This window comes from Ambystoma mexicanum, chromosome 2q, assembly GCF_040938575.1.
Source record: "Ambystoma mexicanum isolate Mex_15411 chromosome 2q, UKY_AmexF1_1, whole genome shotgun sequence".
In the NCBI taxonomy this organism is placed as follows: Eukaryota; Metazoa; Chordata; class Amphibia; order Caudata; family Ambystomatidae; genus Ambystoma; species Ambystoma mexicanum.
The window spans coordinates 309,325,801-309,350,093 of record NC_090924.1 but is presented as its reverse complement, the minus strand read 5'-3'; the positions used below and the strand labels follow the sequence as shown (position 1 = coordinate 309,350,093).

General features: G+C 48.8%; 1 protein-coding gene across 2 annotated transcripts in view; it reads right to left on the bottom strand.

Annotated features, from left to right (window-relative positions):
- LOC138569361 (uncharacterized) overlaps positions 1-24,293 on the bottom strand; it is a 309,424-nt gene that overhangs the window by 178,949 nt on the left and 106,182 nt on the right. For both annotated transcript variants that reach the window (XM_069647278.1, XM_069647279.1), the window contains exons 14-17: positions 18,109-18,294; positions 12,755-12,960; positions 6,758-6,849; positions 3,969-4,072 (exon numbers count right to left, since the gene is read on the bottom strand). In XM_069647278.1, coding sequence (XP_069503379.1) covers positions 3,969-4,072; positions 6,758-6,849; positions 12,755-12,960; positions 18,109-18,294 — 588 coding nt within the window. The remainder of the gene's footprint in view (positions 1-3,968; positions 4,073-6,757; positions 6,850-12,754; positions 12,961-18,108; positions 18,295-24,293) is intronic.

Genomic DNA, 24,293 nt, shown 5'->3' with positions numbered 1-24,293 from the left:
TCTTTCACATTGCGCAGTATTGGAAGTTCTTGCAGTTATCCTTTGTGACGTGCAATATTCCACATTGTGCAGTATTGGAAGTTCTTGCAGTTATCCTTTGTGACGTGCAATTTTCCACATTGCGCAGCATTGGAAGTTCTTGCAGTTATCCTTTGTGACGTGCAATTTTCCACATTGCGCAGCATTGGAAGTTCTTGCAGTTATCCTTTGTGACGTGCAATCTTTCACATTGTGCAGCATTGGAAGTTCTTGCATTTATCCTTTGTGACGTGCAATCTTCCACATTGCGCAGCATTGGCAGTACTTGCAATTATCCTTTGTGACGTGCAATTTTCCACATTGCGCAGCATTGGAAGTTCTTGCAGTTATCCTTTGTGACGTGCAATCTTTCACATTGTGCAGTATTGGAAGTTCTTGCAGTTATCCTTTGTGACGTGCAATATTCCACATTGTGCAGTATTGGAAGTTCTTGCAGTTATCCTTTGTGAAGTGCAATCTTCCACATTGCGCAGCATTGGAAGTTCTTGCAGTTATCCTCTGTGATGTGCAATCTTCCACATTGCGCAGCAATGGAAGTTCTTGCAGTTATCCTTTTTGACGTGCAATCTTCCACATTGCGCAGCACTGGAAGTTCTTGCATGTATCCTTTGTGACGTGCTATCTTCCACATTGTGCAGCATTGGAAGTTCTTGCAGTTATCCTTTGTGATGTGCAATCTTCCACATTGTGCAGCATTGGAAGTTCTTGCAGTTATCCTCTGTGACGTGCATTCTTCCACATTGCGCAGCATTGGAAGTTCTTGCAGTTATCCTTTTTGACGTGCAATCTTCCACATTGCGCAGCACTGGAAGTTCTTGCATGTATCCTTTGTGACGTGCTATCTTCCACATTGCGCAGCATTGGAAGTTCTTGCAGTTATCCTTTGTGACGTACAATCTTCCACATTGTGCAGCATTGGAAGTTCTTGCAGTTATCCCTTGTGACGTGCTATCTTCCACATTGTGCAGCATTGGGAGCTCTTGCAGTTATCCTTTGTGATGTGCAATCTTCCACATTGTGCAGCATTGGAAGTTCTTGCAGTTATCCTTTGTGACGTGCAATATTCCACATTGTGCAGCATTGGTAGTTCTTGCATTTATCCTCTGTAATGCCAACCCTCCACTCTGTACATCTTTGGGTAGTGCGTGCAGTTATCCTTTGCGACGTGGAATCTTCCACATTGTGCATCATTGGAAGTTCTTGCATGTATCCTTTGTGACGTGCAATCTCCCACTTTGCGCAACATTCGAAGTTCTTGCAGTTATCCTTTGTGACGTGCAATCTTCCACATTGCACAGCATTTGCAGTACTTGCAGTTATCCTTTGTGACGTGCAATCTTCCACATTGCGCAGCATTGGAAGTTCTTGCAGTTATCCTTTGTGACGTGCAATCTTCCACATTGTCCAGCATTGGAAGTTCTTGCATTTATCCTCTGTAATGCCAACCCTCCACTCTGTTCATCTTTGGGTAGTGCGTGCAGTTATCCTTTGCGACGTGCAATCCTCCACATTGCGCAGCATTATAAGTTCTTGCAGTTATCCTTTGTGACGTGCAATCTTCCACATTGTGCAGCATTGGAAGTTCTAGTACTTGCAGTTATCCTTTGTGATGTGCAATCTTCCACACTGTGCAGCATTGGAAGTTCTTGCATTTATCCTTTGTGACGTGCAATCTTCCACACTGCGCAGCATTGGAAGTTCTTGCATTTATCCTTTGTGACGTGCAATCTTCCACATTGCGCAGCATTGGCAGTACTTGCAATTATCCTTTGTGACGTGCAATTTTCCACATTGCGCAGCATTGGAAGTTCTTGCAGTTATCCTTTGTGACGTGCAATCTTTCACATTGTGCAGTATTGGAAGTTCTTGCAGTTATCCTTTGTGACGTGCAATATTCCACATTGTGCAGTATTGGAAGTTCTTGCAGTTATCCTTTGTGACGTGCAATCTATCACATTGCGCAGCATTGGAAGTTCTTGCATTTATCCTCTGTAATGCGCCACTCTCCACTCTGTTCATCTTTGGGTGGTGCTTGCATTTAACCTTTTAAAAGAGCAATCGTTTTTGGAACAGTCACCCTTTCAAAGGACTCTCATGTCATCCATGGTTGCCCTTGCCACTGCCGTCCATGCAATGTGGCGCCCCCTCTGTCATACACTGCTGGGTTGCTAGCTACTGGACGCACTCTGAGAAGTAAGGCGCAGGGTGCAGGTAATGTGTGATTAGTGTGTCTGCCATGGGGGCACTCTGTGCCGTACATTTCTAGCAGGCCAGAGCATTTTGTCTGGGTGATGTTATTTGTTATATGCACCCCCTGGGGGCATTGTGTATTTTCCTCTGCCTCTGCCTTGAGCCCAACCCTTGGGAGATCGATGTGTGATTTGGCCTCGCCCTGTATGTTGTCTGTGCACCCTGTGTCCTGGGAATGTCAGCACTCACAGACCCGTACAAGGCTAGCTGGGTCTAGAGCATAGGAGTACTACAATTGTGCGGTCTGTCTGTGGGTGTGCCACGTGACCCCTGCGTGCTTGAGTGTGTCTTCGGAATTAAGTAAGATGTGCAAGGTTGTGCCAGGCCACCTCAGAGAGGCGGTGGGTGTCGGTCGCTATCCGATGTCCCCCCGGCCTGGTGGGGGTCGTTTGCTTTTTCTATGGGCAGCCAGTGGAGTGGTGGGTCTGCTCTCGGCTGTGATCATTAGGGCAGAGATGCAGCTGATGTTTGGGGTGCCAGGAGAGCCCCGGGCTTGCTGATGGCCAATGACGTTTCCGTTCCCATAATAGGTAGCAATCCCTGGGGCAGCCTTCAAATGGCCTCCAAGATGAAACTTCCCTACTGCCAAGGGCTACGCGCAGCACCTCTGCTGGCCCTTCAGCACTGCCTGCCAGCTTTTCCTGCAGCCAGCAAGGGCAGCAAGCTGTCCATGTGGGCCTAGTCCCACGGCTCATTGTGGCTACCACATGCTTCCGGGATAAGGTGACCAAACATCCCTTTTTTGCTGGGACTGTCCTGGCATTGGGTGCTCTGTCCCCACGCTCCGAGAGTTTTTTAAATTTAAAAACCTCTTCCGGTTTTGGGGAAAGCGAGGGTGACAGTCTCGGTTTTGGACAATAATTATAAAGTACATTTACATCGTAACATTTTCACAATTTTGATGAGGCGGGTTGGGCGTGAACACCCAACTTGTCAGGTACCACCTACATGGCGTTAACTGGTTGTGCCACAGAGTCACGTTGAGAAAGGTACAAACAGACAGGCCTGTCATATCAGTCAGAGCAATAGCTCCTTTTGTAGGAACATGCATACATTTTATAAAAAGAAAATGCTGTGGGGGAAGTGGCGTTGGGATTGTGGGGGGTTGAAGGGCAACATGCGTGGGTGGGGTGCGTTGCGAGCGGGTAGTCCTTCATTTATGTTGTTGGCTGTTCCGGTTTCTCATCTTGAACATCTGATCATACTCTTCCCGGACCCTCCATGAACGTCCAGGCACACCCTCTCTAGAGCCCTTTGAGCCAAAACTAGGTTGACACAACAGAGGGGATAGTGCTTATCACTCCTGCACCTGCTGTGCTGTGTGGGTGCCCATCTTGGAATGGCACGCCCTCTCGCTCCGTTCTCTATCCTGCGAGCCTACACATGAACAGCTTGACCATTCTAATGGCAAAAGACTAAACACAATGCTATGCAGCACACAAGTCAAAAACACATCAATGTACCAAACAGCAGGGAACCAAAACATGCGTTTTAAGAGCATCATCTATAATTCTCTCCCCTAGTCAGACAGCTCCTCCCACCCCCTTCTCCTCCAATACCATGATTGAAAAGCACAATTTTTAATCTTCAAAGTCAGTTTCAACCCTCACGTTGTGAAGATCTCTACAACCTTCCATTGGTTACCTTTGCACAGTTTTGGATTAAGAAGTTCCTCTTACCAAATCAAAGCTTGGATTTATGGATACTATCTCTGCTACAGTAAGGCCCTCACTGAAGATCCCAAAATTGTCGATCAACCAGTTCAGCTTGGTACAGTTTAAATCTGAAAAAATGGAAATGAGTTTAAGGTGAAGCACACACTTTCCAAACGCAGGTTTTATTTAAAATCAGCCAGGTGGAGTCTTTGATGTCACTCCCTGCGAGTTAGAAATCTCTGCATGCAGGCCTTACATCATGGCATTGGCCCCCCTTCCAATCCCACTTAGAAGCGGTAAGCTTCAGCCTTGCCTCCAAGGTTCTGGCATCGGTCACCCCTGCCGCATCCCACATTTCCTTGCAATGCCCCCTTACTCCACGTAATACACCCCTATCAACGTACCTCTTTCTCCCATGGCCATCCTCTGTAGTTGCTGCTCATTCGACTGGGCCTGCTTGTCCCATCCTTCTTCAATGTCCACCATGGAAAGGAGGAAGGGACTTCGAGGAGGTCCTTTTCTCACTTTTCCATAGTGGGAGTTTTAGTTGTTTTGTTTTAAATTGTGAAACATGGTCAGTTTCCTGCATGAAAGGGAAAGAGGCAAGGGATCCTGGGGTCCATCTCAGTTCACGTGCCTGTTTGCACTCCATGTGGAAAATCAGGAGAATCCTTCAGAAAGGACACGCATGGTGTAAGCAGTTCCCAAAGTGCTCTTTCTGAAGGGTGCTCTTCGTTATTTAGCAGGGGGCTGTAAGGTAAGTCCCCCGACATGGCCAAACTGGCCTTTCTTTTTACAAGGCATCATCAAAAGCAGCATACTCGGCATGAGCTGCTTTGCCACTGCAAAAGGGCGGTAAATCTTTCACAGGTATTGGCCGTGAAAAGTTACAGCAATGGAAAGTGCTTGATGTGTGGGGGTGTTTGCCAGGTCTCAACCCTGGCACTTATTTCTGAGCTCTGGCACTTTTTGTCTCAGACTCTGATGGATTACGAAGTAATGATAGCCAGAGCATCCCTCAACCCCAATGAGCAGGCGTGAGCTGGAGTTTAACCTCAAATGTGCCAATACTGTGGTGCTCAGCTGTTGGTGGTGGTAGCAATGGCGGGGAACCCCCCACCCGCATTGTCACAGGTGTGCTAGAAAATATTAGGGCCCAGGAATTATTTTCTTACAAAATAAGCACTGGCGATTGGACGCTATCTAGGTGCTTTTACACATCAGCCGACTCAAAGCACATTTAAGGGTTTTTCATTGTCCATATCTGTAATGTATGTGTTTTAAAGACACTATAGCATGGATCACAGGGACACACCGCTAGGGAAGTGGAAAGGGAGGGGACAGAGAGACCGACAGGAAGGGAGGCAGACACTGGCAACAAAGCAGAATCCATGTATTATGTGGCATTCTGTCCTTTCTGCACCAACACAGATAGAAGTGCAGTTCAAATCTAGAAAAATTCTAATACTGAATCTTTTCCCCCCAAATTGAACTATTCTGTCAGCGTGACACTCCCTTCAAGCAGGAGCGGGAATCACAGGGGTGCTGCTAGGTCTGGAAAGATCCGGGGCTAAGCTAATGTCGGGACTGGTGGGATTTGGGGCCAGCTATAGCGTTTTGGTTGTAGCGGCTGAGCTTCTATGTGGGGCTACAACCAAAAGACCCCTCAGCCCCTCCCCGCCCAGCAACGCCTCTGAGCGGGATTCACATTCTCCTGTAGTACCGAGCCCCATGCTCCGGCACAACTGGTCCATTGCTTTCCAGAAGGCATAAGGAATGAACTTTTTTTTTAATAACTTCTGCATATTGGGTTTTTTTCTGTTTCCAAGCAGTCCCCAATTCAGTGGATACGTGTTTTGAGTCACAGATTCACCAGTTCTTCCGCAGAAGCAAACATCTGGCTTAATGCAAAATCCAGGAATAGATGGAGCCCCCCCGGTCCCCTGGGTCAAGAAAAACAACTTAGGGATTTGACTGCCTAACAGAAGAGAAAGGCTGACCCCTGCGGATGGCTGGATGACGGACGGACGGAGAGATGTAGATATGTATAAGCATATCCCTTGGAAAACCTTGGCCTTAATGTGCAGGCTTTATGTTAAGTGCATCCTCATACGAGGAACCAGCCAATCAACACTTGTCCCCAGATTCATAGTTTCCAACCTCTGCCAGTGACTCAAATAGGAGGTCTTGCCAGTCACATCTCCCTAGTGTCACAGGTGTGCATTGAGACAACTTTGAAGTGGCGTTTATGCTCAGTCGGCAATTCAAATACTAGCATAATGTATGCGCAAGTACACCATTTAACAACTCCTGCAAGTAGGGGTGTTGCTTGGTGTGGAAAAGAGCTGGGGATACCCTAATGTCGGGACAGTCGTGACTCAGGGCTAGCTAGCCTTTCGGTTTTAGCCGCTGACGTATACAGGGCTACAACCAAAAGACCCAGGGCTATAGCCCCCTCAGCACCCCCATCAACGCCTCTGCCTGCAGGTCAGTCATTTTTCAGCAGAGAAATGGCCGCAGCCACAAATTGGTCATATTGGATACTTCCTTCCTTGGGCAGAGAAATACATGTGATATTGAACAAACTGTTCCCATATTAGATTGCTTCGAATTGTAAAGATATAGAGAGAAAGAGAGAGAGCGAGAAACAGAGAGAGAGAGAGAAACAGAGAGCGAGGGTGAGAGTGAAGGGGGAAAGGGAAAGAGAGCGAGAAAATGTGTGGGAGATAGAGTTGAGGAGTGGGCTTTGACGATCGATCTCCGACTACCTCATAAGTATACTTAAGACAAATATGCCAATGGAAATGACTTACTTGTGCTGTTCATGATGCCAAAAATCCATTCAGTCACAACTTTTCGGCTAGAGGTAGTCATATGTGCAAACGAATAACTAAATCCTTGTATGCTGAAATAGAGAAAGAACCTTGTGTCAATTGGCGACGTAGCCTTCAAAATCGAACACAAATTTAATCGCGGCATGGAGCGCAATCCTCCAGGTTACTCCTCTGAACCCTGAATTTGTATTTTGTTTATTTATAACGCGCACCATCAGGCCCGGAGGCATCAGGGCGCTACTTGTGAAGTAGTTACAAACAGAGGTTATATATATATACATACATTATGTACATGTTACTAAGCAGGGGTTACATGCAGACTTATATAATATACATACAATATATACATGAATACAATACAAAATGTTATAAACAGAGCGAGCATTATGAACATAGATACATAAGTAGATGCTGATTTATCTGGGTACGAGAGTAGCCCGAGGTGGGACACTGGATGCAAAAAAATAGAACGTGTGGATCTGGCAGAGGTATGTGGAAGCATATTTGAAATGTCTCAGTTCTGGTTGAAAAGCCAGGATTTCGTTTTGGACTTGAAGGAGTTGAAAGAGTCTTCAGATCTGATAGTGATAGGGAGGGTGTTCCACAGCTTGGAGGCGAGGACAGGGAAACTTGTGCCCCCGGCTTTTTGGAGTTTGAATCTTGGGATCGAAAGACAATGGGTCTGGGCAGTTCTTTGAGGTCTAGTTGATGAGTGGGGTGATATCCGATTACTAAGGTAGGGGGGGGGGCTTTGTTAGCTAGGCATCAATGTAGAAGCATAGAGTTTTAGTGGCTTTTAGAACTTTGATGGTATTGCCGTCAATGTTAAAAGACTGGTAGGAGGGGTCTAGTTTGCTTAGTCGCTGTGCAGAGCCCAGAATGAGGAGCTCTGTCTTGTCATCATTGAGGCATAGTTGGTGTTGGGCCAGCCAGGCCTGAATGACCAGGTAGATGTCGTTAAAGGCCTTGGAGTCAGCTAGATAGTCACCCGTGATGGGTATGAGTAACTGGGTGTCGTCCGCATAATTTGTGTAGGAGACACCCAGATAGTGAAGTGCATCAAAGAGAGGTTTGGTGAAAACGTTATAGAGCGCTGGGGACACACAAGATCCTTGAGGGATGCCGCAGAGGATCGGGGTTGGCTCAGCAGGTGCTGTAGGGGAGATGACCCTCATGGATCTGTTACTCAGAAAGGTTTTGATCCATGCCGAGGCTGGGGCCAAGAAGTGGGCGGCCGAGTGCAGGTGCCTGCATAGGATTTGGTGATTGACCAGATCGAAGGCTGCAGAGAGGTCGAGTAGGAGTAACATAGCTAATTTACCCTTGTCCTTCAGGACCTCGATTTGGGTTTTTAAATCTAACAAGGCCGTTTCGGTCCCATGTCTCAGGCGAAATCCAGACTGCCGTAGACCAAGGAGATTATTTGATTCTAGGTAGTCTTGAATCTGCAAGTATGCTGCACGGTGCAAGATCTTGAGTAGGAACGGGACAGTGGTTATGGGTCTGAAATTTGTGAGTATACTTGGGTCTAGAGAGGGTTTTTTGAGCAGTGGGATCACCCATGCATCTTTTAGGTTGTCAGGGACAATGCTTGTTTTGAATGTATCATGAAAAACCTTTCGTAGGTGATATTGAAGCAAAATAGCAAAGAAGCTCAGAAGGCACAGCCTAAAATAATATTAGTAATCATATCACCATTGAAATGTAGGCTGGGAAAGAATGAGAGCATTTAGTGTTATAAAGCATCATTTCCTTTTGAAAATATTGAGGTAATCATTCACGGCAATTCGAAGAATTGCCATTGACAATATGCAGATATGCAAGTTATCCCCCACATGACACCTCAAATCGATACCCGTGGGCAGCCATTTCAGAAGGAACCCTTGCCTTTGTGTAGCAACTGTTGCAAAGTAGCAAGAATCGAGAGATGGCTGGATGTCAACATTGTTCAGGTGAGGCTGCTTCCTGTCTGAAATAACACATTTTATCCTTGTACTACAAATAATTGAAAATGAAATATCTCTCTGCATCTATTTCTCTCTCTCTCTGCGTCTATTTCTCTCTCCTTTTCTCCCAGAGTTATATTGTCTACTGTGCCGTGATACAAGGTGGCCATGACTTTACTTTCAGGCAGGATGCAGCCTCCGCTGAACGATGTCAGGTTTCCGCCATCAGCTTTTTCTTGTGGGAAAGATACATTCGACAATGTCTGCTCCGAGCTCCCCAAAGGAGACAATTTGGAGGCTCACTTTGAGGGCTAATATGCATATTTACATATTGTCAATTGTCGGTATTCGGTGGGTGTGGGGGCGCCACAAATGATTTCTTTCATGTTTTTAAAGAAAATGACAGAATGCTCCCATTTGAACTGAGAGGTAGGTACAAGCTCTCCCATTGGCGGCATAGGGAAGCGACAAGTCCTTTAACATGTTGTAATTGTAATTGTTTATTTGCACAGCCCTTGTACGCAGGTGATGTGCTTCAAAGCGCTTCAAAGTGGGAAGGGAGCAAGGGAATACAGTAGTTATTCTTAGGCCTTGAGGTTTCCAAATGATCTGACAAAAAAGTAACTAGCGTACTAGGCCTGACGGCATTTCTCCTAGTGCAAGTGCATGAGGTGTATCAAAGGGGGGGACACGACCGAACTTACTAGGCCTAGTGAATTCAAGTTATGCAAGTGTACAGATGCAAGTGCAAGGGAGGGGGAGGGGGAACAAGTGCGCCCAGTCCTGTAGGGCCCTGGGTTAAGTGCTGAGAGGTTACCCTTCTCATGGAACGTATGCTGAAAGTGTTAATTGAGGAATTTTGTTATAAGGACAGGCAGCCTTATCATTATCTGCCAAATAAAATTGTAGTCATTTTTCTTCTGATCCTATTACAAAGTATCAGCATTTTTGTCAGTCCTGTCTAGCGCGTTGCCGGGAAGAACCAGTGAAATTAGGCCTAAACATTCACACATTTGTAAGAATATTTACTAAAAGAACAGCCGGCAACTGAGGCAGTCTGAAAGGCAGTGTTAGGTGAAGCTATTGATAGCGATGCTTGAGAGAAACTATAATGGTATCCTTGAAGACATCCAAAAAGCCAACATTACAGAGCCATTATTGTTGCTATCCTAGGGTGCTGTGGTACCATCAGCACCTGTAGGGGGCAGAAGTGAAGGCATCGGATTTAGGCTGGCATTGCGGAAAAGCTGTGAGATCAAGCAACTCTTTCAGCTTGGACGGCCTCGCCATTTTTCATGTCTGCACTTCACTTTGGTCCACTATCACATGCATTCCAGAAGGCAGTAGCATACACGGGTGGTCCAATATTATTGCTGCTTTGCACCCACCCAACACATGACAGCTACCAACACAGGGTCATTTCCTGGAAAATGGAAGGACAGAAACAAATCGGTCATAGTGATTATTTACAACTCCTTGGGCAGTGTCTATGTGACTCAACAAGCATCCGAAACTCTTTCCCATTTAAGTAACTTGGCGCTATTTAACATCCCACGCAAAAGTGAGTGCAGCGTCTACATCACCCTGCATGGATTACGAAGGTCAAGAGGGATATATGGCATTTCAGATATCGGTGCGGAGGGCGCTTTCCGGAAGGAAGACAGGATCTTTGATCTATGGGGCATGTGAATGGTTGTGAAACCATTGAAGGTGGATTGGGTGGGGGGGTAAGCATCCGTGACCTCTTTTTGCAGATTGTGTGGATGGGTGAGACATCCTGATCCGTGCCCTCACGCTGGCGACTCTTTCCTGGAAAAAGGACTTTAGGTTCTCCTACAGAGGCTTAGATGCTGCATGAGCTCTGGTCGCTTCCCGGCGTGTCACCCTTTTCCTGTATTTCTTGCACAGATCTCAGGAGAAGTTCTGATTCTGAATGCCATTGCGTTTGGTGGTTCGCGCAGTCGATGTGCATAGAGAACCAAGCTGCGCCTCAATGACGATGACTGATGAGGCTGATACATGCCTGGGGATGCTTGCGTTCTAGTATAGAAGGGATAGGATCAAGCCATTTGGGCTAGACTGCCCCTTTTGAGGTGGGACCAAACCTGATTTGCATATGGTTTTCAATCTTCTGCAATGACATGGCAGACTGAAAATTTTTTGTCCGGGATGGTTGCCCAGATCAAAGCCAACGGTTAAGATTGCTTCAACACCTCCAAGCTCTCAACCTTCAGTTTCGCTTAAGGTCAGAATGGATGGCCAAGCAATGTTGTGATGATATGAAGGTATTTATGTTAATGGTTTGTTCAGGGTGCACGGTCATCCATAGAGATAATTAACGGGTCAGTTGATAAGAAGTTCTTGTAATGACTGATATTGTGGCACTGCATAGTTGTGTCATTCTTGTCTGGGGTTGTTGGCGATGTGTGACTGAGACAGCTGGTGGGGCTGCTGCATGATCAGGAGTCAATGCCAGGTTCTTTTTGCCCTTTTCGTATTTTAGAAGATGTTCTCTAACAATATCAGTAGCCGGACTCATTACTGCGCCTTTAGTGCTTACTGTGTCTTTTCTTTGGAAGTTGGAGCTGCCTCCAGCATCTAAATCGCCGGTCATGGAATTTCTTAGCTCTTGCATATGGTACGCTCTCTCATTGAATATGGTACGCTCTCTCATTGAATATGGTACGCTCTCTCATTGAATATGGTACGCTCTCTCATTGAATATGGTACGCTCTCTCATTGAATATGGTACGCTCTCTCATTGCATATGGTACGCTCTCTCATTGAATATGGTACGCTCTCTCATTGAATATGGTACGCTCTCTTAGGAATGTTTTCTGGGTAGAGCATGTAGAATAGGTGTTTTAATTCGATTGAACCAGTTTTAAGACTGAGTTACCTGTCAGCAGAAATGGTCTCAGAGAATCTCACGTGTGCAGCATGTCCAAGTCTTTTTTCCCTCGCATTGATGTATGTAATGGCTTCTAGGTTCTAGATGTTCCTGAAATGCAGCAAGGTTATTCCAGATCCCCTTCGTACTTTGTCAGAGGGATCCATCATGGTGTCTCTCCTGCGCCTGGTAAGGGTCGCCATGGTTGCTGACTTCCTGAGTAGGAACACATAGTCCTAGCTGGGGCTGAAATGTTACCGACCCAATGGGGTTTAGAATCCACTATTTGCCAGAAATGCTACCAAAACTGTGACCATAGATACTAATCAGTTTTTAGTGAAAATCCGTGAATACGATTCACGAGTGTGGGTCTCATTTTTATTGGTGGCCAGGCCTATGTTTTGAACGAGTCCACGAGTAGGTGTTTGGTGGGTGCTGGTGCGATGAAATGGTTTGAGTGGCTTGCAACGTTGTTGGCATGAATACATGACAGTGGTTTCTTTAAGGCCTCTAAGCCTATCCTGCACCTGCTGACTGCAGCTAAGTTACAAGGATCAACAGCTGCAGAGTGAGGCCACATTTCAGTGGGCAAACTCACACAGTTACAGACTCATGCTGACGCGAAGTCAGCCCTGCGGGCTGTTGCGCGCTCTACAAATATGAATAAATAAATACTCACAAATTCATGTGTTTTTTCCACTGCCTGGACTATCGCTCTCACAAGTATTCACCATTTCTTTTTTAACCACTTAACCATCAATTAACAAACCCCCCCAAAACTGCACAGTGCGGTGCCAGCAGGCCTCCTTGCACGTAGTGCACACACATATGGAGCTAATAGGCGAAATGGACTTCTGTATACTCCTCAGTGAAAAGGCTGAACCATTTCCTGTTGCACTTCTAAATCAAATATACAGATTCCTGCAGATGTGTACTGAAAAAGAGAAGCACACCTCTCATGCAAACACACACACGCGGTGTCCTCGTATGCACACAAGGCAGATCTACTCAAATCCTCACACAGACAGAACAGAGAGACCGCCATTCACCAGCGGATAGACAGAAGCAAGCATGCCCTCAAAAAGATGCATATAAACCTCACACACTGGCATATGCCAACCGGAAAGAACCGCTACTCACACGGTGTGACGTTCTCCGCAGACCAGGGTGGCAGGAAGGTGATCAATCTGTGCGGTTGTGATGCAGGGCGTGAGCAGTCTCAGTCCTCCACCGAACCAGTCATCGTAATCGCCGGATGCAAACCCGCTGAACTGCGGGGCTAGCTCCTCCCAGATGGCGTTCAGCATTATACATCGAATATTTTCAAGGACAACCGTTATATTTGCCTAAAGGAGCACGGAACATTTGGATAAAATCTGAATCGGTCTTCTTTATCATATTTATTTCGGTTGCAATGGAAGGAGATTACAGAACAAATATTTACCCTAACAGGTGGACACGCATCAGCGGAATGCAAAGGTGAGGCTGAGTTCAAGCTCTTGACTGAAAGGCTTGATTTTGTGCTTTGTTGGCATGCATTGGGGTCCCCTAAACCTTTGTATCACACTGGTCGGGGATACAAATGGCTTTGGGATGCCGACCTTTGTGGGCGGGTAGGCTGGTATGTCCTCATCACGTTTATCATGTTGAGTGCCGAGTGGTCTAAGCCTCTGTGGGCCAAGCAGATGGTACTGACAGCTATCTTCTGTTTGATTGGAAGCCAGTGGAGCATTTTCAGGGTGGGTATCATGTGGTCAGAATTTGGGATGAAAGAAACTTCGGGCAGAATTCTGAGAATTCTCTCTGTTTTTTCACTGGTGGGGCAACAGGAGCAGAGACAACCTGTGATTGGATGGAAGGCTTTGCATGCCGGTCAATTTGGTGCCTGGAGAGTTCTGGCAACCTGATTGCTAAATACCAGGATTCCAACCAATCAGAGAGTGTGCAGGGATTACCAGTCCTCTGATTAGCCGAAATATCATATCAGTGGAATCCCGCCAATCAGAGAATCACATCCTATTTAAGGGGGAATAAAGACTAGTAGCTTCTTTTGACTCAAGCCCGAGCGACTGAGCAGGCTGACCTTTGAAATCATGCACAAGTGGCAGTGAGGGAACAGGGTCCTTTGCAGGAAGATCATTCATCGTTGCAGGAAGAGGTTGTACAGGATCCGCAAGATTTCAAACTTGGAATGGGTGTGACGGAATGCACATCCCCATCAAAGTCATCTTCCTCAGGATGGAACGTCATAACAGTATTATCAATAGTTGGGGGCATATCAGGAGGGACAGAGGAGAATATGTCCACCATCTTTTTATTAGGTGCGCCAGTTATTCAATGTACTGTCTTCTTTTTGCTCTTTGTAGTCGATTCACGATCTTTCTGGTGGGAATGTGTTCCTCCTCAATGTGCACTTGATATTAGTGCTTGATATATTGGGCCTCATTACGATTGTAGCGGCAAGGCAACAACGGCGCTGCTAGTGCTACCGCCGCTGTTGTTACCATGCCGCCAAATTACGAGTTCTGCTCGCGGGTGCCACTCTGCACGCCTGGTGAGACCAGGCCGCTCTGAGACCAGGCCGCTCTGCACGCCTGGTGAGACCAGGCGTGCAGAGCGGCACCCGCGAGCAGATCTGGATGGTAGCAACGGTACCGTTATGAACGGTACTGCTGCTACCATCCTTTCCATTCCCATTTGGGAATGGGGACGTTCCGGCTCTGGGTCCCACACAAGGGGAATTACCGGGCCCGCCGAGGTCGGAATGGCCCGGTAATTCCCCTTTTGTGGGACCCGCAGCCGGACCCGAGTTTGGGGGTAGCCATGCCGGTATATAAACGGCATAGCTACCTCCAACCGCGTAATGAGGCCCATTATCTTTTAGATTGAGCCCGTTTAACTCGTTCCGGTTTAGTGCAATCATGCTTTTTGCTCTCTTCTCTTTCCTCCCTTTTTCTTTTGTATTTTCCTTTTTACAGTTAATAATTGTATTTATGTATCTTCTATTTGCCTGACCCAGCTGAGTGAGGCCTTGGTGCGTCTAGCACAACGTAAGAGAAGACGTTTACGGACGGGTTTATACTGAGAAATATTGTTTGTTGCGGCTTTGCACCACACTGGCAAGCAATCGCTCTACAAGTCACAAGTGCAGGCCTGCGAGCCTCCCCTGTACTGCAAAGGCAGATCCATGCACACAAAGGTTCAGGACCCGAGTTGGAGATCCACATTTCTAATCCCACCCTTAATCAAATGGAGCGCTTATGGGTAAATTACATTTCCCCCTGACCGCAAGTGCCCTTATTTCCCTTCTTAGAATATGCCAACCCCAATATTACTCCCCATATGGAACCAGTGACATTACTGAGCACATGCGGCTTTGTTATCAAATGTAGGTTCCTAATCCCTTTCTGTTCCTTTCACACCCCCCCCCCCACCCACCTAAAGCTTGCTATGGGGGAGAAACATGATCTTGGTGTTGACACTGTTCTGATGGGAAAGTGATCCCAGACCAAGCACAGTGTGAGCTACCGGAGGCTCGTAAGATGGTAAGCACTGGTCAGCCTTTGTGAGTAAGTAGAACTCGAGAGCAACAATGCTGCAACCGCTGGTCCTTGTAGTGTCCGAGAGCCAGCCCCTACTTGGAGGTCTGTGCAGCTGAGGTGACCTTTAGTGTGCCCCATACCGCGGGTCTACTAGTATTACCTGTTCTACTCTGAAAGACCAAAGGGCAACCCAGGACTCCTGGCCTCCATTCATGTTCAAATCTGATCTCTGCGCCCTGAAGTGAAGGCGCAGGGAGCTGCTGGGACAGCAGTTTGTTGTCGCTTTCCTTTGACTCAGGTCACACAGAGAGTCATGGGGAGACCTGCGGGTCCACTGAATCGTAGGGGTGAGCTTCCGTTGCATAGATCGGGGTCTTGACTTTGTTGGGTTTGCATAGTCGAGTCCCGGATTTAAATTGCCACGTTGTGTTATTTTTCCTGAAGCTGCTCTATAAGCCAAAGGTCTTTCATTGCAAAGGTGTTGGCTGCATTGGCAGTACTGCTATGTTTTGTAAGATGCTCTGAAACTCAATCCGTGTACACATAGAAAGACAGAGTTGTCTTCCCATTTGTGTTCTGCCCCACAACGGACTTTGTTACTGTGCGTTGTCACCTTTTTATTTCTGTGTGTAGGCTTTTTCTTTCCCCTACTACTTTTCCTATCCTCTTTTCCTGTTTTTGACTGTTTTGTTGTTTATTTGCTTTGAAACCACATTAAATCAGCCATCAGAAAATTAATGTGAAAAGTTGTAACTAAGGAAAGAGCCACCAACCACCGGTGGGAGCACAGAGGGAGGCAGGGAGAGGTGGGAGCATGGAGGGAGGCAGTGGGAGGTGGGAGCATGGAGTGAGGCAGGGAGGCGGTGGGAGCATGGAGTGAGGCAGGGAGAGGTGGGAGCATGGAGGGAGGCGGGGAGAGGTGGGAGCACAGAGGAAGGCAGGGAGAGGTGGGAGCATGGAGCGAGGCGGGGAGAGGTGGGAGCGCAGAGGGAGGGAGGGAGAGGTGGGAGCATGAAGGGAGGCAGTGGGAGGTGGGAGCATGGAGGTAGGCAGGGAGTGGTGGGAGCATGGAGGGAGGCAGGGGGAGGTGGGAGCATGGAGGGAGGCAGGGAGAGGTGGGAGCATGGAGTGAGGCAGGGAGAGGTGGGAGCATGGAGGCAAGTGCGGGGGGTGAGAGCATGGAGTGAGGCAGGGAGAGGTGGGAGCATGGAGTGAGGCAGGGAGAGGTGGGAACATGGAGAGAAGTGGGGGGAGGTGGGAGCATGGAGTGAGGCAGGGAGAGGTGGGAGCACGGAGGGAGGCAGGGAGAGGTGGGAGCACGGAGGGAGGCAGGGAGAGGTGGGAGCACGGAGGGAGGCAGGGAGAGGTGGGAGCACGGAGGGAGGCGGGGAGAGGTGAGAGCATGGAGGGAGGCAGGGAGAGGTGGGAGCATGGAGGGAGGCAGAGGGAGGTGGGAGCATGGAGGGAGGCAGGGGGAGGTGGGAGGATGGAGGGAGGCGGGGGAGGTGGGAGCGTGAAGGGAGGCAGGGGGAGGTGGGAGCATGGAGGGAGGCAGGGGAGGTGGGAGCATGGAGGGAGGTGGGGAGAGGTGGGAGCACAGAGGGAGGCAGAGAGAGGTGGGAGCACAGAGGGCGGCAGGGGGAGGTGGGAGCACGGAGGGAGGCAGTGGAGGTGGGAGCACGGAGGGAGGCGGGGAGAGGTGGGAGCACAGAGGGAGGCAGGGAGAGGTGGGGGCATGGAGGGAGGCAGTGGGAGGTGGGAGCATGGAGTGAGGCAGGGAGGAGGTGGGAGCATGGAGTGAGGCAGGGAGAGGGGGGAGCATGGAGGGAGGCGGGGAGAGGTGGGAGCACAGAGGGAGGCAGGGAGAGGTGGGAGCATGGAGGGAGGCGGGGAGAGGTGGGCGCACAGAGGGAGGGAGGGAGAGGTGGGAGCATGGAGGGAGGCAGTGGGAGGTGGGAGCATGGAGGTAGGCAGGGAGAGGTGGGAGCATGGAGGGAGGCAGGGGGAGGTGGGAGCATGGAGGGAGGCAGGGAGAGGTGGGAGCATGGAGTGAAGCAGGGAGAGGTGGGAGCATGGAGGGAAGTGGGGGGAGGTGGGAGCATGGAGTGAGGCAGGGAGAGGTGGGAGCATGGAGTGAGGCAGGGAGAGGTGGGAGCATGGAGGGAAGTGGGGGGAGGTGGGAGCATGGAGTGAGGCAGGGAGAGGTGGGAGCACGGAGGGAGGCAGGGAGAGGTGGGAGCATGGAGGGAGGCAGGGAGAGGTGGGAGCACGGTGGGAGGCAGGGAGAGGTGGGAGCACGGAGGGAGGCAGGGAGAGGTGAGAGCATGGAGGGAGGCGGGGAGAGGTGGGAGCATGGAGGGAGGCAGGGGGAGGTGGGAGCATGGAGGGAGGCAGGGGGAGGTGGGAGCATGGAGGGAGGCGGGGGAGGTGGGAGCGTGGAGGGAGGCATGAGGAGGTGGGAGCATGGAGGGAGGCAGGGGAGGTGGGAGCATGGAGGGAGGCGGGGAGAGGTGGGAGCACAGAGGGAGGCAGAGAGAGGTGGGAGCACGGAGGGCGGCAGGGGGAGGTGGGAGCACAGAGGGAGGCAGGGGAGGTGGGAGCACTGAGGGAGGCGGGGAGAGGTGGGAGCACAGAGGGAGGCAGGGAGAGGTGGGAGCATGGAGGGAGGCAGGGAGAGGTGGGAGCATGGAGGGAGGCGGGGAGAGGTGGGAGCACAGAGGGAGGCAGGTAGAGGTGGGAGCATGGAGGGAGGCGGGGAGAGGTGAGAGCCCAGAGGAAGGCATGGAGAGGTGGGAGCATGGAGCGAGGCAGTGGGAGGTGGGAGCATGGAGGGAGGCAGGGAGCGGTGGGAGCATGGAGGGAGGCAGGGGGAGGTGGGAGCATGGAGGGAGTCAGGGAGAGGTGGGAGCATGGAGGGAGGCAGGGGGAGGCGGGTGCTCTTGCTCTTCTTACCTGCGTGATGCGGATGCTGAAGTCCTGCATGAACACTGTAAGATCATGGAAGCTTTTATGGCTGAGTGACGTCATCACTGCCCGGATGTTGATCTCTGCATCCATCATGTTGCTGTTCGTCAGAATGCCTGATCCTACCACCAGGCTGGACAGCTGTGTGGCGGAAAGCAGTTCCACGGTTTCAAACTGGAAAGGAGAGACCGAGACAAGCATGACATTAGAAGGAGCCACCCATTTGTATTTCGTGTGCTAGTAATTCTTTTTTTGCTTTGTTCGAAAACGCACCTTCTACAAACATCAGAAATAGTGAGTTTTGATGAATCATAGGTCTCCTACCCTTAAGTGACAGTGGGTGAAGGTTCAATGCAGTGCGCACCCATACTGACATGCAAGAGGACCCCCGCCCGAAGGCTGACTTCACCGTCCAGACTCGGGGCCTGGTCACATGTTGCTCCATCCTGGATGGGATTCACAGAGGCGTAGCCAGGATTGTCTAACAAGGGGGGCCGGAAGCTAATCTAGTTGGGCCCACTGCAATGACAGTAACATCCGTAATTGCCCACACAGCGCTGTTGAGTTGGCATTTACCGATTTTGGGTGGGCCTTGCCGACTCAGGCCCTACTCTGCCTACACTCTGGATGAGAAGAACATAGTGAAGCAGAGCCTCGTAAAATGCCAACACTTTGCCGCCTTGAATATGGAGGCTTCAATGGACCCAGACTGTAGAGTACACTATCGCCCTATTACTGCCTTGCTTTTTTGGGGGGGGGGGAACCATGTAGGGGGTAGTTTCTATCCTGCATAATGAGTTTGTCACCTCTGCCGGGCTGTTGGTCCTCACCAGTCTGGCTTCTGCACTGGAATCAGCAGCAAGATGGCGATCCTTCAGGTTGGGGAGAATGTCCTATGATCCTATGACTGCTGGATGCTGGTGGGGTTGCTGCATCTCTCCTGGTGTTGTTGGATCCCTCTAGTGTTCTAGGGTGTTAGCGGGTACCCTCCTGTCGCATTTGACATGACCGACAGGAGGGTACCCGCTAACACCCTAGAACACTAGAGGGGTTCATGGACACGATGCTGCGCTGCTTTTCTTCCTTCATAGCTGGCCTTTCCCAGTTTAGCCAGATGGGGGATATGGAATCGTAACGCGTGTCTGTTCCCTTTTAAGTACCCAAGTGGTAGATCCTGGCCCTATACTTTTCTACGTATACATCAAGCCCCTGGAGTAGGCACTCGCCAGGTGAGGAATCTTAGGGCACCAGCACGTGATCAGTTCCCAGCTCCCCCTCAGAGTGGCATCCCTTCAGGGCACCAAACTGCTGGCACCAAGCAGTGGATGGTGGAGCACTTTCTAAACCTTAACCCCACAAGGGCAGGTATCCCGTTTCTCACGCGTACTAGTTTCACAGTCAGCGGAGGATAGCACAGGGGCAACACGCTGGCCTTGGAAGCAAGACCAGGCAGAGCAACAGAAGTCCGGATCCCGGATCCGCGATTGGAAACCGAACTCAGGTATGGTATTAGGTGCGTTATAAAAAAACAATAAGATAAATACTCCATTTCTTGCCCCCTCTGCTAAATCCTTGCGATTATGTTGGATTCTCAATGTCTCTCAAGGCACATTTACTGCAACTTGGCTGAAGTACTTGTGATCTCCAGGCTGGAATCAGGGAACGCTGTCTGTGCTCGGCTACCTGCTATCCTATATATATATAATACTTTATAGCCACACACGATTCTATTGCATCCAATGCTCATGTTTAGTACGGGTGCAACCCTTCCTGATGTTCGATTTCCAGGCATGTTAGTGGCAGAGCACTACCAGGACTGGGTGATAATGCCATGTTTGGGCCAGTCCCAGTAGGCATCAATGGCCACAGGCAGGGGGGAGCTTATCCAGGCCCTCTGGTTTGTCCCAGATTTGGGGCAGCCCAATTTTCTTGGCTATTTTTATAACAGGACTAACCCACATCTTTCAATGTGTCAACTCAGAAGGAAAGCCTCGGTACAGTTTGTATCCAATGTCACAAAGGTCCCAATTTCTGGTACACCCAGTTAGTGACCAACACCATGGGCCTCATTAAGAGTTTGGAGGTAGCCATGCCCTTAATAAGCAAATAGGGGCATGGCTACCTCCAAACTCGGGTCCGGGTTCCCTGAATGTGGAAATACCGGGCCATTGCGACCTTGGATGGCTCGGTATTTCCCCATTCAGGGAACCCGGACCTAGTCCATCCCCATTCAAGTTTGAGCCCCATACGGCTGAATGGGAATGGGGAGCATGCTAACAACGGGCCCGTTAATGAAGGGTCCGTTATTAGCATGCTGGGCCCCTCGCGGGACCCGCAAATGACGTCTGGTCTGACCAGACGTCCTGAGCGGGTCCCGCAAGGGGACCTTATAATGAGGCAGTAGAGGGTTAACGGCGCCGGCAGCATTACCAGCTCCGTTAACCCCCTACCGCCTCACTCTTAATGAGGCAGCTTGTATTTAATAAAATGGGTTTTCTCTCACAGCTAAACCCTTTGTTGACTTTTCTCCCTCTCAAGGCAGCCTATTTACTACAAGGCAGTCGAGGTACTTGCGCATTTGACTTTCAATAGCAACTCCACAAATAGCTTCAAAGTGTAGTTCAAAGTGTAGAATTGCACAACTTTGTTGGATCAAAGTCAGAATACTCTCTGTCATCTGGGACCCAATGTTACAGTGTTAGAAAACTGAATGCCCAGAAAACCAAGAAGTTGACACCATTTTTTCCTCAACTAAGCAGACTGTACATTTGAAAGACTTATTGTAATTGGTTATTTATAACGCGCTTAATACCCAGAGGTTTCTAAGCACGGACCCGGGGATTGAACCTGTGTTGCTCCGCGTCGTCTTGCTTCTAAGGTGAGCATGTTGCCCCTGAGCTATCCTCCCGAGATAACAGAGGAGCGGATCCAGGATCCGAACCTCTGTTGCTCTGCTTATGGGGTCACCACATCAGAAATGTGGACCTGTAGGCGTTGATACCCCCATCACTAGGCGTAATTTCTTTTCAAATGTTTAAAGGCTCCACCAAAGACCCAGAGCAGGGCCATCTATGAAGAGCACAGCGCTCATTGGCCCAAACTGGGGGTGACTGCCTGGAGATCTTCAATTTCATTGGGTATATTGTTAATACATAGGGAGAAAGGAAAATGGGCAAGAACACAACCCTTTCTAACACCTGCATGGACCCCCACACTGTAAGCACAATATCCGTGTTTCTGGTCCATGCGACTGCTGCAAACCTCGTGGCTGTTCTCAAGTTCTGGACTGTGGTGCTGTGGATTGCAAACCATTTGCAATTTGTCACACTGCTCATTGAAACTATGCCTGGGTTTCTAGGTCTGCAAAATGTATTTGGACTGGTCTTAACAGCTGAAAGGCAACTGTTTAATGCTACTCATCCACCCTACGCCTTGTTCCTCCCCCACTTCCCTACGCTGACTTTCTCTGCATTGCTTCACATGGGCCCTCGCCAACAAAAGCTTTCAATCTCCTGCCATGCTCAAGGTTAGGGGCCAAGCCTCTATCTACTCATTCCTAAACATTACTTGAACCTGGGAATATTCACTTTTAAACCTTGAACGTCAGGAGGTCTCTATAAAAGTATTTTTTTTAGAATATAATTCAGCCTACTTTGAAATCTTGAAAGGTGATGATAAAGCTGCTGACCTTATCTCAGATAATTCGATAGATCCAGAAAAGCTGAATAGGAGGAGGCGGGCCATACCAGGTAAATGGGCGATGTGGCTCACACATTGGGTAGAGATAGCACTTAGATGGTACTTGACAGCTGCAGATGATGGCACGGCTAGGCTAACCCCCTGCCTAGCATATTGTTACAGAGAAATTCGGGTGTGCCTAAATGAATGTGCTTGTCCAAATTTAACTTGCTCATATATAAAGATACAGAGCGTAGCAATTGTGCAATTTGTTTGACTATTTATTAATAGTTTTCTTGCACTCGCCAGCACGTGTTTCGACCTTTGAGGTCTTTTTCAAGGAAATGCAATAGAGTACACATCCAGCGGGGGACTGTGTGTTGGATGGAGATGGTGTATATGGTGCTCCACTTTGATGTGACCAATTCTTGTATCTTCACAAGTGTTATGCAAATATCGTGCACTCCGCGATAAATTTTCTGTTGCTTGTGCCCGCTAGTCCCGTGATCCTGTATTATTAGGCATCTGATTTCTTTTTAAACAGAGATGCAAAGCCGTTTCGGATCCTGGCTAGAGCAGACCCTGCCTTCGTCTGGCGTCCGCGTGTGTTCGTGAACCCCCACAAACGTACAGGATCAGGGGACTAGCGGGCACAAGCAACAGAAAATTAATCACGGATTTCACTATATTTGCATGTAAATGAAATCTCCTTTTTTTTCCCACATGGACAGGGAGAAGGGAATTGGACGAGGTTTATCAAGATGGAGCAGAAGATCCCTCATAATATGGCCCTCCCTCGCTTTTTCGCGGGGTGAGCTCTTGAAGCACTGTGGTTATTCATACACCCAATAAGGACAGCAGTCCTGACAGTACACCGGTGCAGTGTTATAAAGGACATCAGGACATACAAAGCCCAATTAATTTTGATCTTTAAGGTTAATTTTACAAACAGCGCCACTCGCCACCTCATGGCTCTTAGTGCAGCAAATCCTCATTATTAAGGATGAGGAAATGGGATGTTCAATGGTATGGACCCCAAAGTTCACTTCCGGATGATTAGGCTATGGTTCATAGGATCTTTCTCACAAAGGCTTTTGGATTGGAGGGACGAGAAAGCATGACTTCCAGCCTCTAAGGAGGATAGTTCTGGGGCAATGTGCTCGCCTTGGAAGCAAGACAACATGGAACACCACAGGTTCGATCCCCGGGTCCGTGATTCAAAACCTCTGGGTGTGTTATAAATAACCTTTCATATAACGCATAAGAACCTGTGCAGTATTAGAATGGGTACAGGATAAATTGTGCTTGGATTCCAACTAAGCTGGTTCAATTCTAAACACACATTTATTAAGAGAGCTGGTATTTTCCTGGCTTTCTTCCTTCTGCGGGCAACTTTATATATAATTGACTGGCGCATACTGTGGGAAACCCTAGAACTACTAGGACGTGAGAATGTCTCATTTTGTAGACAGCATTCTTTACAGGGAAATGATTAAGGGGTCAAATTAAACACATCTGGGGGGATCTGCTGCTGCCTGTATAGTCCCACACCAGGCGCAATCCCGGCACTTTTCAACGTTCTAACAATGGCGGTAAAACCACTATCATGTCATTAGGCGTGGCAGGGGTTTTGCTATTTTGTCTTCTGAGGAGGAGCAGCCATCTTGTTGCAAGCTGACTTTGCCTGATTAAGTCGCAACCCGGACTGCTAGGTGTGAGTAGATAAACCGAACGATATTGACTAGATTAAAGAATTGACAGCAGGCGTTTGATAATACATACAAGACAATAATTAAAGAATATTTTTTGAGAAGGTTGTATGTTATGTTTATTTGGGCGGCAGAGTTACGGTGAAAAGTACATGGGTTAACCAGGTATAAAAGAAGGCATACCCTGATAAAAGGTTGGTAAATGCTCTCGCCTTTCTACATGTCAAAACTGCACTGTCTCCTGTCCTTTCATTAGGTCAAGGTACAGCTCTGGCAGCTGCACAGTATGGATCCCCCCTGCAGGGTTGTCGTCATTGTCTATCGTTGACTCAAGTTTCTTCAAGATAACACTGGCACTGACCAATGCACCCTCTGCTGAGCCAATTAGACATCACTTGCAGGTCAGTGATATTAACGATCTTGGAGTTGCAAACCATGTGGCACCTTGAGCAAAGTGCTGGCAGAGTTTAAAGGGACCATTTGTACAAATTGGCCTCCGTGGAAGTTCCCTTAATAAGCAACCATCCTATGCATTGAAGGTCAACATTTGGGCAACACTCGGTGTACAATCTGCCAATGGAGGAATTCTAGTTTTTCCCCCACGAATGATTTTGTAATTGGTTATTTATAACGTGCTTAATAACCTGCGGATTCTAAGCGCAGACCCAGGGATCAAACCTGTGTTGCTTCGCGTCGTCTTGCTTCCAAGGCGAGCACGTTGCCCCTGTGCTATCCTTCCGGGCCTCTGCCGCAAAAAAACACCGGCACATGAAGACAAGATTTCAA